Here is a 13,681-nt window from a genome sequence, read left to right as displayed (position 1 = left end):
GTCGATGATTGGTTGGGATCAAGTGAAATAAAAGGGGTTGCCAGATGGTCGAGTATCATATCTTACTTATCTTCTACCGTTATAATTAACTATAAAAATCAATAAAATTTAGTAAAAAAGCATTAATTTAATAAAAAAAAATTTCATAAGTTCGCAGCCGCATCCATTCTAGTTTTTGCAGGCAAGCGCACGTGATCAGTTCCCGTCTCACACTCTCATGGACTCGTCCCCCCATCCCATCTCCCATCCACAGAAATAACCACAACCGTCGGCCCGCACTCCGTATCACCTCTCGCCTCAAACTAACTAACGATCCCCTCAACGGGTCAACGGTCAAATCCTGGACCAGAGTCCAGTTTCCTTTGTTGAATCCGTGTCCTTGCAACCCCTCGGTAGTCTTTTACACAAAATTCCATTGGCTTAACCAAATGGTTGGTCAACATGTAGAGCCATGTTGCGGAACGTTTCCTTCTTTCTTATCTTCTTCTACCTCCTACTTCTTCCTTGGCTTGAGAGAGGAGGGTGTCCCTTGACATCATGAGCGTAAACTGTTATAGAACACCGGTGAACGGTAACGCTGTCATCTCCAATGGCATTTGGGACGGCGGCAATCCTTTGGACTTCTCGTTGCCTCTGTTATCGGTGCAGCTCTTGCTGGTCGTCGCCGTCAGTCGCATACTCCACTTTCTCCTCAAGCCTTTCAAACAGCCCAGGATTGTTTCCGAAATCATGGTACCCTTTCTTGATCATAATTCCTGTTCGTTAGATTCTTACATATATATACACGGTTAGGTTGCTTAGATTGTTCTTGTTCTTCCAAGTATAAACCCCCCACGATTGTAAGGGAAAAATTTGAATTAATAGACTTGGGTTGTGACCCGGATTAATTAACCTTCTCGCAACAAAATGAATTAGATTTTATGAATCTTTCATCACGTCGCCTTCTCAAATCGAGCCTTCTTGTACGTTTCAAATGTCCATATCATCTTAATTCGATCTTCATCGTCAACAATCCTTTCAACGCACTCAGTTTATTTTATTTTCCATTCAACTCTTTCTTGCTCATATCACTATAATAATTTTAAAAATTATGTAATTAATGGGCCTTGGTTTAAGGGAATTAATACAAACGTAATCAATTGCATGCTAATAGATAAAAAGAACTTAATTATAACAAGAAGAAAAAGAAAGCCGACCTCCAATTAATTACTTAGTCAAGACCTCAAGCGTTTTTTTTTTTTTTTTCAATCATGACCATTTGCAGGGAGGTATAATCCTAGGACCGTCCGTGTTGTGCCGTAACAAAACCTTCAAGAATACCATCTTTCCTTCGAGAGGGCAGCCCGTGCTCGACAGCATTGCTACGTTCGGCCTCATGTTCGTCATCTTCATCATCGGCGTCAAGATGGATCCTGCTTTGGTCGTCAGGTCCGGTCGGAAGTCGTTGGTCCTCGGCCTCTCCGGCCTTGTGCTCCCCTTCGCCATCGCAACCCCTGTATGCATGCGCGCCGTGCCCTCCCTGATCGAGGATGTCGGCGATAGGTTCGCATTCACCTTCGCCCTCTCCATCTCCTTCTCCATGTCCTCGTTCGCCGTCCTCGTCCCCATACTCTCCGAACTCCACCTTCTCAACTCCGAGCTGGGGCGGATCGCCATGTCGGCGTCCATGACGAATGACCTCGTCGGCTGGCTCGCCATGTTGATCTATATCGTCGTAGATGCCAGCCGCGTCTCTCCAGCAGCACCCGTGTCGGCCTTCATCTCCGTCATTGCCTTGTTCGTCTTCATCGTATTTGTGGTCAGGCCAATTGCGATATGGGTCGTCGACCACACGCCGCCGGGGAAGCCGGTCGACGAGGTCTACATCTTTGTGTTCCTCTTGATAGTGTTGTTGGTGGGGTTCTACAGTGACATCATCGGCACCAACTCTTTCCATGGGGCTCTCGTGCTCGGGCTTGTGATTCCGGACGGGCCGCCTCTGGGGTCGGCTCTGGTGGAGAAGATAGAAGCTATTGTCGAAGCGGTGCTGCTGCCGCTCTACTATGCATTGACGGGGCTGAACACGGATTTCTCGACCCTGGGCAATGTGGGTGGTTTGGGAAAGCTGCAGCTGGTCATCTTCTTCGCGTGCATGGGGAAGCTAGTCGGCATTCTACTGCCTTCCCTCTACTTCAGGATCCCCTTCCAGGATGCCCTCTCGCTGAGCCTCTTTATGAATACCAAGGGGATAGTTGAGGTGGTCACGTACCATATGTGGAAGGTTAATAAGGTACTGGTCACCTTTGCCTTGCTTGTTTTTTTGATCGTCATACATCTCGACCATCATTTGTGCATTAATTGTTTGAGTTCCGGTTAATCTCGGAGGTATGTCTAATTGTGTAAAAAATGCAAATTACCTCGAAAGGACTGACCAGAAAGTAATAGACAGCGTGAGGATTGCTCATTCAGTGGCAATCAAACATAAAAGCTGATATGTAACATAACTAGAGTCGCTTTTATTTTTTTTTATTTTAAAAAATAAATATTAAAAATATTTTTTTAATATTTTAAAAATATGAAATTTATAATGTATACCGTCACCACAAACATTGTATCCATCACTGTCACCACTGTGCCTCCACGTCATTCTTGCCATCACCTCTATCGTTATTTTTGCCAAATCACCTTTGCCACCATGTTTACCAAAATTTTCCAACCATTACCATCTCCTTCACTGCATTGCTGGCATCTCGGCTGCCATCATTGTTCTTATATCATCTTAATCATGCCGCTGCCACCATCAATATCATGTCTGCGGTATTAATTAATTGTTAATGCCTTCATCACACTACTGTTGCATTTATTACCATCTTAATTAATGCCTCCATCACACTACTGTTGTATTTATTACCATCTTTAAGATAACGTCATTACCACAGTCATCATCTTCTCTACGCGGTCACCGTTGCCCTGTACAAATACAACCACCGTCTCCATTGCTTTTCGCTAACATTATCACCAATTATGTAATTATCATCATATTTGTATTTTAAAAATAATTGACTATATCAAATTTGCTTATACTTTTAATTTTTAAAATTTATGTTTATTTTTTAAAATAGAAAAATAAAAGTTATGCCAAATGGCACGTAAGTCGCAGAAGCGAAAAATAAGATTGAAATTCAAATAACGGTGAATTATTTTGATTTGATTAATTTTAGATGAAAGTCTTGTTTTGATTTGGAGAAACTTAAGAGCTGGCTTATTCGACTATTGTTTGCTAGCCTTCATTAGTTTACCATACATAGTTCTGTACACAATTATGTTTATTTTGCACACTCTCATAGCAGAGCAAAAATTAAACATACAATGACCCTTGAAGCTAAGACCTAGCCGGGTATCAAAGTTTCAGCTAGCAGGGATTAAAACTAAAATGGGCCAGACCTCAGTTAGTACTCCAGTGTTAAATGGCCATAAAACATCAAGATCAGAGACCTTAATCGATAGATCGACATCAGTGTTTCATGCATTCACGGAATCACAATGCAGCGTTACATGCCTTGAATCTGACCGTAGTGTTATGTTTCAAAGTGCAGCTCGTCAATGTAGAAATCTACAGCTATCTGATGCTATCCTCCGTCATCATCACCGCCGTCGTCACCCCCATCGCCACCTATCTCTACCAGCCCTCCCGCCGCTATGCCGTGTACAAGCGTCGAACCATTCAGCACCTCAAGCCAGAGTCGGAGCTCCGCTTTCTTGCCTGCATCCAAGACCAGTCCCACGTCCCCAGCACCATCAATCTCCTCGAGGCCTCCTACGCCAGCCCGACTGCCCCCATCGCCATCTACGTCCTCCACCTCGTCGAGATCGTCGGCCGCGCTGCCCCCCTCTTCATCCCCCACAATCTCCCCCGCTCCACCTCATCCGTCTCCACCACCTCCAACGCCACCTCCGCCTCCACTTCCGCTCTCACCTCCACAGCCGCCTCCCCCGCCGTCGTCGCCATCGCCACCCCCGAGTCCGACCATATCATCAACGCCTTCCTCCTCCACGAGCAGCGCCACCACAACGCGGTCTCCGTCCACCCCTTCACCACCATCTCCCCCTACTCCTCCATGCACGACGAGGTCTGCCGCCTCGCCGTCGAGAAGCGCACCTCCCTCATCATCCTCCCCTTCCACAAGCGCCGCATCATTCGCGGCCATGCCGAAGTAAACAACGGCCTTCGAACAGTCAACAGGAAAGTATTATCCACCGCGCCGTGCTCGGTGGGAATTCTCATCGACGGCCTGATGGGAGGTGGCATGTGCACTCTCTCCGGTGACTTCTTGCATAATGTCATCGTGTTCTTCTTCGGCGGTGAGGACGACCGGGAGGCGCTGGCCTACGGAGCCCGCATGGTGAACCATCCCGGTGTTACGCTGACCATAATCCGATTCCTGCCAAGCCGGAGCATTAGAGATGATCAGGCTGAGAGGCGGCTGGACATCCGGCTTCTCGACGAGGTGAAGCTAATGAGTGCGAGGAATAAGAGGGTGGTGTACAGGGAGGCACTTGTGGGGGATATGGAGGAGATAGTTGAAGAAATGAAGGCATTGGATGAGAGTTGTTATGACTTGGTGATGGTGGGGATGCGGCACCGGTCGAACTCGGTGCTGTCGGAGGGGCTGTCGTCGTGGGGCGACTGCCCGGAGCTCGGGGTGGTGGGCGATTTCCTCGTATCGTTAGAATTTGAGTCCAAGTTTTCGGTGCTGGTGGTGAAGCAGCAGGACCAGGCCTGGACGTTGCACCAGGATGCCGGGGACGTCAAGGCTTTCCTGGTTGAAGAAGAAAGGTTTTACCCAGCAGGTTGAGTCCATGGTAGCCGGCTGGTATTCTGCAAGATTTGTATGGTCCCTTGGACTGCTCTTGCACTTCTCCAGCATAATTAATCAGTTTTACTTCCTTTTTTATTTTTTTGTAAGAAGGTTTGCCTTGTCGAGTGTCAGAGGAGTAAACGAAAATGTAAAAATTTGGAGCAGTTGTGTCATCCCACATGTTCGCTTGTACATGGGATTATATAGTGATTTTTTCCCAGCAGTATGCTATGGTAACTTAGGAAACCCACTCGAAAAAAGGTAATAACTTAGTTATCTTGCACTCCTCACTTTGCTTCACACACACTTAACGGTACCAATTAAAAGAGAGCAACTAAAAAACATAAGGGGGGCAATAAGAATACACCACAGCAGTTGATCGAGTGATATTTTTCAGTTACTCTACCATTTTTGTGTTTTTCCGAGAGTAAAGTTGTTGGTGTTCTGTTTTCATCAGTGATTCCGACTACAAAAGAGGAGAATGAAATTGTATGAGAATTTAGATGTATGGAATCCAATTCTTCTATTGTCAAATATTTTTTCTTATTCACTAGATGACTATTATTTTACATTTAATATGGCTATAAGGCTATTCATTTTATGCTAATTGGTTCTTGGGTCCAGGACTATATATATATATATATATATATATATATATATATATATATATATATATATATATATATATATATATATATATATATATATATATAAATGTAATTTTATATGGAGACTAAACGAAAATACTAAACCATCAAGATGGGGTACAAGCACCTCTAGAACGGTAAAGGTGATCTCTTGCTCTCATGATTATTGAGTGTTTGCTCGTCGTTTAGGCCCGCGAGTGACATTTCTGCTCATTGCAGTCACCTTGGGATTCTTCGCACTTGGATAATACCAGGACTCTTGTGCCCCGAACTGCACTGGAAGAAGCCCACTTTGAGCACCTCCAGGACTTTGTCACGAAGATATTATGTTGGAATGTGAGGGATCTTCATGATAGTTCTAAGAGGAATGATTTATGCAAACACATGCATTACATAAAATAGTAGCAGCTAAATATAGGACATACGTTAAGTCACCGAAAATAAACTAATTCCCACCAACAGGCTTTCTGTAGAGATAACAAACATTGATTTTTGGTGATACTTTCACTAGGAATGTGCATCATTGCGTCGGTTTAGAGACATTCATAAAACTGAATAAATTTAAATTGATTTTTTAAAATCAAAATAGAAACCAAACCATGAAAACTAGTTCAAACTATCTTGAAAATTTTGGTTTGATTTATATAGATAATTTTTTTTGATAGCAAGATCGACACTCGTCAATGGAGAGCCGACCAATTGGATTCAAGCTAAGAAAGAGCTCAAACAAGATGACCTAATATCTCCTCTTTTTTGTATTCTGGTAGTGAATGTACTTTATAGAATTCTGAATTTAGCAAGGGTGAACAAAATGATAGCTGATATTGATCTATTACATATATATATATATATACAATCAGAAAAACTATTTGTCTACTGTGATGGGTAGAAACTCTAGTATCCAATCTAAAGACATGGGCAAGCTTTGGTCCCGACCGACCCAAGAGTCGGCCCACTACAGAAAAAATGGTCATTAACGACGCTATTAATGTTATTTTACGACGCTTTAAAGCGTCCTATTTAGCTTTACGACGCTTCAAAAAGCGTCGGCAAAGCGTCGACTATGTAAGAGTGGAGATGAAAAGCGCCGACGCTTTTTAAAAGCGTCATTATTTTTTAACGACGCTTTAAAGCGTCGTTAAATTTAACATTAACGGCGCTTATAAGCGTCGTTAAATATATTTTTAACAACGCTTTAAAGCGTCGCAAAATGCAATTTTAACGGCGCTTTTTAGCGTCGTTAATGACTCCACGTCATCCACTCTACCAAGACGCTTTTCGAAGCGTCGGTTTTTTTTTTCTTTAACGACGCTTATAAGCGTCGTTAAAATAATTTTAACGATGCTTATAAGCGTCGTTAAAGGTTTTAAGAGAAAAAAAAAATACAGGTATTATCTACAAAAAAAAAGAATACATACATTTCTGTACGAAATTATATCAATTATTCGAACATAAATCTGTACAATCACCACATTCACACCTGTACAATCACCACCATTCACACCAAAAGCAAACTTAAATAGAAAATTTAACAAAACCAAAAGATAATATTTTATATAAATAAAAAAAAAGTACTAATCGTCCATTACAATCAAGAGTAATATAAATAAATATAAAAATACAATAAAAATAAAATAATATCAATCTGCAGGCGGATGGTCGTCGTTGTCTCCACGTGACGTGCCGCTATCTCGACGGGTGCCTGATGTGCCAGGAGCCTACAAGAAACATATCAAAAGCATGATTTGCATATCTATAAATAAAAATATATAAATCATTAAATTAATACAAAAATATATATTTAATATTATGTGTTTACCTGAGATGAACCATACATCTCTAATAAAGATGTAAGGCGATCAATCTGTCCCCTCATGGCCTGCATCTCGGCACGGCTCTGTCGCATCTCCTCCATCTCAGCGGCACGACTCTGTCTAATCTCCTGTATCTCCATCTCGAGTCTGCGAACGCGTGAATCCTGAGCATCTGCTGCAGCATGCTGCGTATATCTACTAACCTCAGATAACTGAGTGGGGGTGACTCCTACTCCATAATCCTTCACTCGACCGTAGCGCTCTGGTCCCATCAACTCTGTGAACACCTCGGTCTCGATACGGCTCTGCTGCGTAGATGCTGCGGACTCGTCGTCACGCTCCGCAATGAGAGATGTAGCCCTCTCCTGTATTTTTTTTGAAAACAAGAGTTATACATTAATAGCTAACAAAATTAAATTTAAATCATTGTAAAAAATATAATATTAATAATACCGTACATATAAATCTCTCGACTCATCTCGAACAAAAGTACCATCCTGATGAGTATGAGTCATCCGGTAAAACTCCACTTGTCCGGGTTCCCTCCCATGCTCATCCTCCTACACAAATAATTTTAATTTTAAGCAAACAGTTATAATAATTTAAAAAAATATATGAGTATCATGATACAGACATGGTCCACGATATATAATGATATTAGTTATATAAATATTTCAACATAAAAATTAAAAGTTAATTATGAAAGTTTAAGGAACATACAAACTCCTGTCGGAGTCGTGCATAACTCTTCGACCCCGATGTATGAGGAACAGACTGAGCTGCTCGTGCAGCTCTACCAATAGCAGAATAAGTCTGTAAAATAAAGTAAAGAACTTGTTATATATATAATATATAATAAAAATCAATATTTTTATAAAATATTTAGGAAAAAAAGATAATAAACAGATAATATACCTGTGCCCTCTCGGAGAACCAATAATGAACCAACTCCATCCACTGATGAGGGGGTACATCAGGAAGACAATTTCTAGCAACCTCCTCCTCTGTCATACCCTGTCTCATATAGTCCTTCTTCAATTGTGCTCTATATTCTTTCCATTTGCGGTTGAGAGATTTCATTACAAAATCATGAGTGGATGGAGGGAGAACAAACTTGCTCTATAAAAAAAAAAGTTAAATGAAATAAATTATATAAAATGATTAACAATTAATATACAGTATGAACATCAATTCATTACCTCTATAACTCGGAGGAGCTCAACTTTGTACATTGGAAGCATGTCATTCCATTTTGCATAGCCCAACGGACATAGCTGAGGCCTCCGAGCAACGGTCCCCAAAAATGAAGTCAATAAGCAGGCAGCTTTCTTAATTGGCTGACCTAGCTGATTGCACTCCACAACAATCCTCTCGTCCTCACGCATCTGCCACACATCTTGCACTACTGTGGGTCCGCGTCTGGGGCGTACTCTCCCGGATCCGTCTGCAAAAAATACATAAAAGTAACTATATCATAAATATATATAAAATGAAATAAAAAAAATTACATGAAAGACAATATATACCCTGCACGTGTGTCTCATCATCTGGCTGATGAACAGGAGGATCGTGCTGTGCTGATGATGAAGGACAGGGCTCAGAATGCTGTGCAGCTGAACTGGCCTCAGGCTGCTGTGCTGAAGAAGACGTACCGGCCTCTGTCTGTGAAAACTGGAACTGCACACCAGCATATCGTCCCCTGCGACGCATGATGTCACCTAGCATTTATATAAATAAAAGGTAGAATCAGTTAATATATGGAGTAAAATAACATAATAATTAATGCAAAATATATACATCATAAATAATTATTACCAGTAACAATCAAGCAGTAGTGTTTTCTTCGAATTCTGTTCTAACCAACGTCGTCGTAGCATTTAAATCATCAGCTGGCACAAAATTGTAGGGCATACATTGTGTATAAGTGTCATCGTCATCATCCTCCACTTGGTTTCCCATATCATATAAGTCTCTAGGTTTTGTTTTGATGACAGTAAATCAATCTTTATCTTTTGCGTCTTGTACATAAAATACTTGACGAGCTTGAGATGAAAAAATGAATGGGTCATCCTTCAATAACACACCAGTGTGTATCAACCTTGAAAAATTTACAAGTGTAAATCCATTTGCATCTTGTTTCAAACCCCTTGGTGAGTTTATGTCTATCCAATCACATCTAAACAGTACTACTTTAAATTTTCCATAATAATCCAACTCATAGATATCTTTAAGTGCACCATAATAGGATTTTCCATCCGCTTCCACCATAACACCGCTATTCTGTGTTTTTCTAAATTTCTCCCGTTCTCTAGTATGAAATTTAAAGCCATTAATTATGAAACCGTTATATCTATTCACAATCTTGTTAGGTCCTCGAGCAAGAGCTATTAGTTCATCTGAATTATTTGTCTCCATCATCTTTGATACCTAACAAAAAATGATATGACGAAGTGCAGTTGAGTTATCTGATATTAAATATGTATCAAAAATTAATATATCCCATAATTAAATATAAATCACACCTGATTCGAAAGCCACATAGGGAATAACTCGACCAACCATCGCTGTTAAATCCTTGCATTAGGACGAATGTTATGATTGGCTCGTCTCTGATAAATTAAAAATTCACTGCATAAAATATAAATATATCATTTAGAATATTATATCTAATATAAAATTTAAATTTTGATATCATTCCTTAAATATACTAACCTGCGATGGTCAGATATTATGTCACTATGAAGTAACACATAACGATGTGCTTGTGCTAAGGATTTTTGATCAAGTACAATACTTTCAGCTCTTCCCAAGAATTTTCCAGCAGTTAAGAACTTATACAGTTCTGCATTCTCCACAAAGTCATTATGCCGTTGAGGTCGACTAAAAATAGTCTCTACACCTTGAAGATATCTTGAATAAAATGTCAAACATTCATCCGCAATATATGCTTCAGCAATCGAGCCTTCGGGATAGGCTCTATTTCGCACATAATCTTTAAGACGCACAAGATACCTTCAAGAATTAAATATTTATTAAAATATCAGTATGCTTTTGTTTCTAATAAAATTATCAAAAGATTTAAGGTTTGTAATAATACCTCTCAATAGGATACATCCATCTATAATGTACCGGTCCACCAACTTTAACTTCTGAAGCTAGGTGAATGAGCAGATGTACCATAATAGTGAAAAATTCAGGAGGAAAAATCTTTTCCATCTGGCAAAGTGTAATTGCAATATCGGATTCTAACTGATCAAGTTTTCGAGGATCAATAACTTTGGAACATAATGCCTTAAAGAATGACGATAATCGAAGTACAATTGTAACAACTTGTTTCGGCAATGACGATCTTAAAGCTATTGGAAAAATATCTTGCATCAATATGTGACCATCATGACTTTTAAGATTTGAAAGTTTTCGATCCTTTAGATGCACACATCGTGAAATATTTGATGCATATCCATCGGGTACTTTGATACTTTTCAAAACTCTCAAAAAATTATCCTTTTCTCGAGCAGACATTGTGTAACATGCAGGAGGCACATAAATTCTATCATTAGCAAGCATTTTAGGATGAAGTTCCTGTCGGATATCCATTTCTTTTAAATCAAGACGTGCCTTCATGTTATCTTTGCTCTTTCCATCAAGGTTTAAAAATGTTCCAAGTAAATTATCGCAAACATTCTTCTCTATATGCATGACATCAAGATTATGCCGAATAAGATTATGTTTCCAATAAGGTAAGTCAAAAAAGATACTTCATTTTTTTCATAAATGTTTACTTGGCTATTGTGTAGATGCTATATGTGTGTCTTCCTCATTTTCATCCTCGAAATAATTGTCTGGATCTTGAAACACCTCTGCATCTATAGTACTGATACTGACTTCCTCTGGTAACCCTTCGTGCACTGAGCTTTCAACATCATCCCTTCCTCTTTTTTTAGAGGACTTTGAGTGCTTACCATAGCTGTAATTCATGCCATCCATTTGTCTATGAACATCAGTTCCAGAAGGTGGAATAGGGGCACATCCCAATTCTATAGTACCATCAAACAAATCTTTCTGAAATCGAAACGGATGATTTGCTTCCAACCATCGACGATGTCCCATGTAACAAAATTTACCTCCATGTTTTAACCAAATTGAATGTGTTGAATCTCCACAACAAGGACATGCGACCCGTCCCTTTGTACTCCAACCAGATAAATTGGCATATGCTGGAAAATCATTAATAGTCCATAACAAAGCTGCCCGTAGTTTAAATGTTTGGCCGTTGGAAGCATCAAATGCATCAACACCCTCCCACAACTGTTTCAATTCCTCTATCAAAGGCTGTAGAAAAATATCAATATCATTGCCTGGACCCTTATCTCCTGGAATAACCATTGACAAGATAAGTGATGATTGTTTCATGCACATCCACGGTGGCAAATTGTAAGGTATCAAAACAACTGGCCAAGTGCTGTAGGTAGAACTCAGGGTCCGAAATGGATTGAAGCCATCAGAAGCTAAGCCAAACCTAACACTGCGAACATCAGAGGCAAAATCAGGATGCCTATCATCAAATGCTTTCCATTGAAGACTATCTGCTGGATGTCTCAACATTTCATCCTTTGTACGTCCTTCATGATGCCATCTCATTGATGAAGCTATTTTTGATGATGCATAAATCCTTTTCAATCTAGGTATAAGAGGAAAGTAACGCAATACCTTGGCCGGTTTCTTTTTACTCCGCGTTGCATCCAATTCATTCAGTACATCATCTCGATCTTCTTTTTGTGTTATCCATCTTGAAGATCCACATACATTGCATGACTCTTGATTAGCGTTTTCACCCCGATATAACATACAATCTTTCGGACAACTATGAATCTTTTCGTATCCAAGATCCAATTCCTTTACTACTTTCTTGGCTTCATAATACGATGGTGGTAAACGAGTGCTTTCTGGAAATGCATCCTTTAATAACTTGAGCAGCATGGTAAAACTCTTTCCAGACCATCCATTCAAATATTTTATATGAAATAAATGTACAAGAAAAGAAATCTTAGAAAATTTTGTACAACCCGAATATAATTCTTCGTCTGCATCTTTCATTAAGGTGTGATAATGAGCTGTCTCATCATTAGATGTATGTATGGGCTCCTCAACATGCATACGTTTCGTATGCTTACATCCATCAAACATCCCAACTGTTTCTTGTATACTACTGGATTCTCCTAAATTTTGAATATCAAATCCAAAAGCATCTGTGATCAAACCCCTTATATCATCATCTCTTGCAGAATTGTCTTCTAGGCTAGTGGATCCAAAATGAGTCAGGGGTTGGTTACATGATGATGGCAACATAGATTCTCCATGAAAAATCCAGTCGGTATAACCTCTTAAAAAACCATTCCATACCAAATGTTCTTCAACATTTTGTAGATCTAAAGAAGAACTATTTACACATTTCCGACATGGACATAAAATCTTTCCATTCAAACTACTTTTCTCCATACCAAATTTAATGAAGTCATAAACTCCATCTAAATATTCTTTACTATTCCTTGATTTATTTATCCAACTTTTGTCTATTGTAGGATAAAAATGACCGAACTTGCAATTTATCTAAAAATAAAAAAAATTATACAATCTATATTAATGCAATGAGTAAAAAATATCAGTCATTTCATAAAATCCAAAAAAATAACAGCTAGATAAAGTTTACATAGTAAATGCTTGCTATCATCAACTAATAGGTAAAGAAGGTCCTATCCCATTCAGAAAATGCATTAATTCTATAGGTCAATTGCAGAAATCAAATGATATGCAACAAGAGCCAAAAAAAATTTCGACAGTATTTTCCCTTAGTTCTTCCGTATAGGAAGAACAAAAAGAAAATACCATTCGAAATTTTTTTCGAACCCTCAGCATACCATTTGATTATGGTAATGACCTATAGAATTACTCACATTTTCCAAACTGTCCATACTGGACAATCAATTGATCAATGTACATAATTCTTTTATCCGTACAAAAATAAATAAATGTACGGATACAATAGAATATGTACATTAATCAAAAGACGGGTCTATGTTTCTATGCAATGCAAATTTTTTTAAAATTAATTCATAATTAACTTGATTTAATACCTGATATTAACTTGGGGAGTAGTGGACAAAGAAACTTGGCCCAACTTAATCCAGATGCTTAGTCTTCATCAGTCACGAAGATAAGGATAACGTAGGCCACACGATATCAGGGTCCAGCCACATAACGAGCGCCACATGTCAGATAAGCAATCAATCAGGATTCATGAAACTATGAAATAATATATATATAGAGAGAGACAAAATTTAAGTAGAAAGAGATCGATCGTAACTGGATTTACGTTCAGTTA

The 13,681-nt window shown here is 39.4% G+C and overlaps 2 protein-coding genes across 2 annotated transcripts; one reads left to right on the top strand and one right to left on the bottom strand.

Annotated features, from left to right (window-relative positions):
• The first annotated feature begins 411 nt into the window (after nucleotides 1–411).
• On the top strand, nucleotides 412–5,042 carry LOC105052401 (cation/H(+) antiporter 15). The gene is made up of 3 exons (XM_029266790.2): nucleotides 412–732; nucleotides 1,265–2,269; nucleotides 3,576–5,042. Exons 1-3 carry the CDS (start codon nucleotides 538–540, stop codon nucleotides 4,833–4,835), a joined length of 2,460 nt encoding a protein of 819 aa, XP_029122623.1. The 5' UTR covers nucleotides 412–537; the 3' UTR covers nucleotides 4,836–5,042.
• Nucleotides 5,043–7,063: 2,021 nt separating this feature from the next.
• On the bottom strand, nucleotides 7,064–8,687 carry LOC140852057 (uncharacterized). The gene is made up of 6 exons (XM_073244769.1): nucleotides 8,499–8,687; nucleotides 8,215–8,418; nucleotides 8,020–8,112; nucleotides 7,758–7,859; nucleotides 7,305–7,664; nucleotides 7,064–7,203 (listed from the first exon to the last, which is right to left on the bottom strand). The coding sequence occupies exons 1-6, from the start codon at nucleotides 8,682–8,684 to the stop codon at nucleotides 7,126–7,128; spliced, it is 1,023 nt and encodes a 340-aa protein (XP_073100870.1). The 5' UTR covers nucleotides 8,685–8,687; the 3' UTR covers nucleotides 7,064–7,125.
• Between the last annotated feature and the right edge of the window lie 4,994 nt (nucleotides 8,688–13,681).

Source organism: Elaeis guineensis, chromosome 10 (genome assembly GCF_000442705.2).
Source record: "Elaeis guineensis isolate ETL-2024a chromosome 10, EG11, whole genome shotgun sequence".
Classification (NCBI taxonomy): domain Eukaryota; kingdom Viridiplantae; phylum Streptophyta; class Magnoliopsida; order Arecales; family Arecaceae; genus Elaeis; species Elaeis guineensis.
Note: the sequence above shows the minus strand (reverse complement) of the source record. Positions and strands in the feature narration are given on the sequence as shown.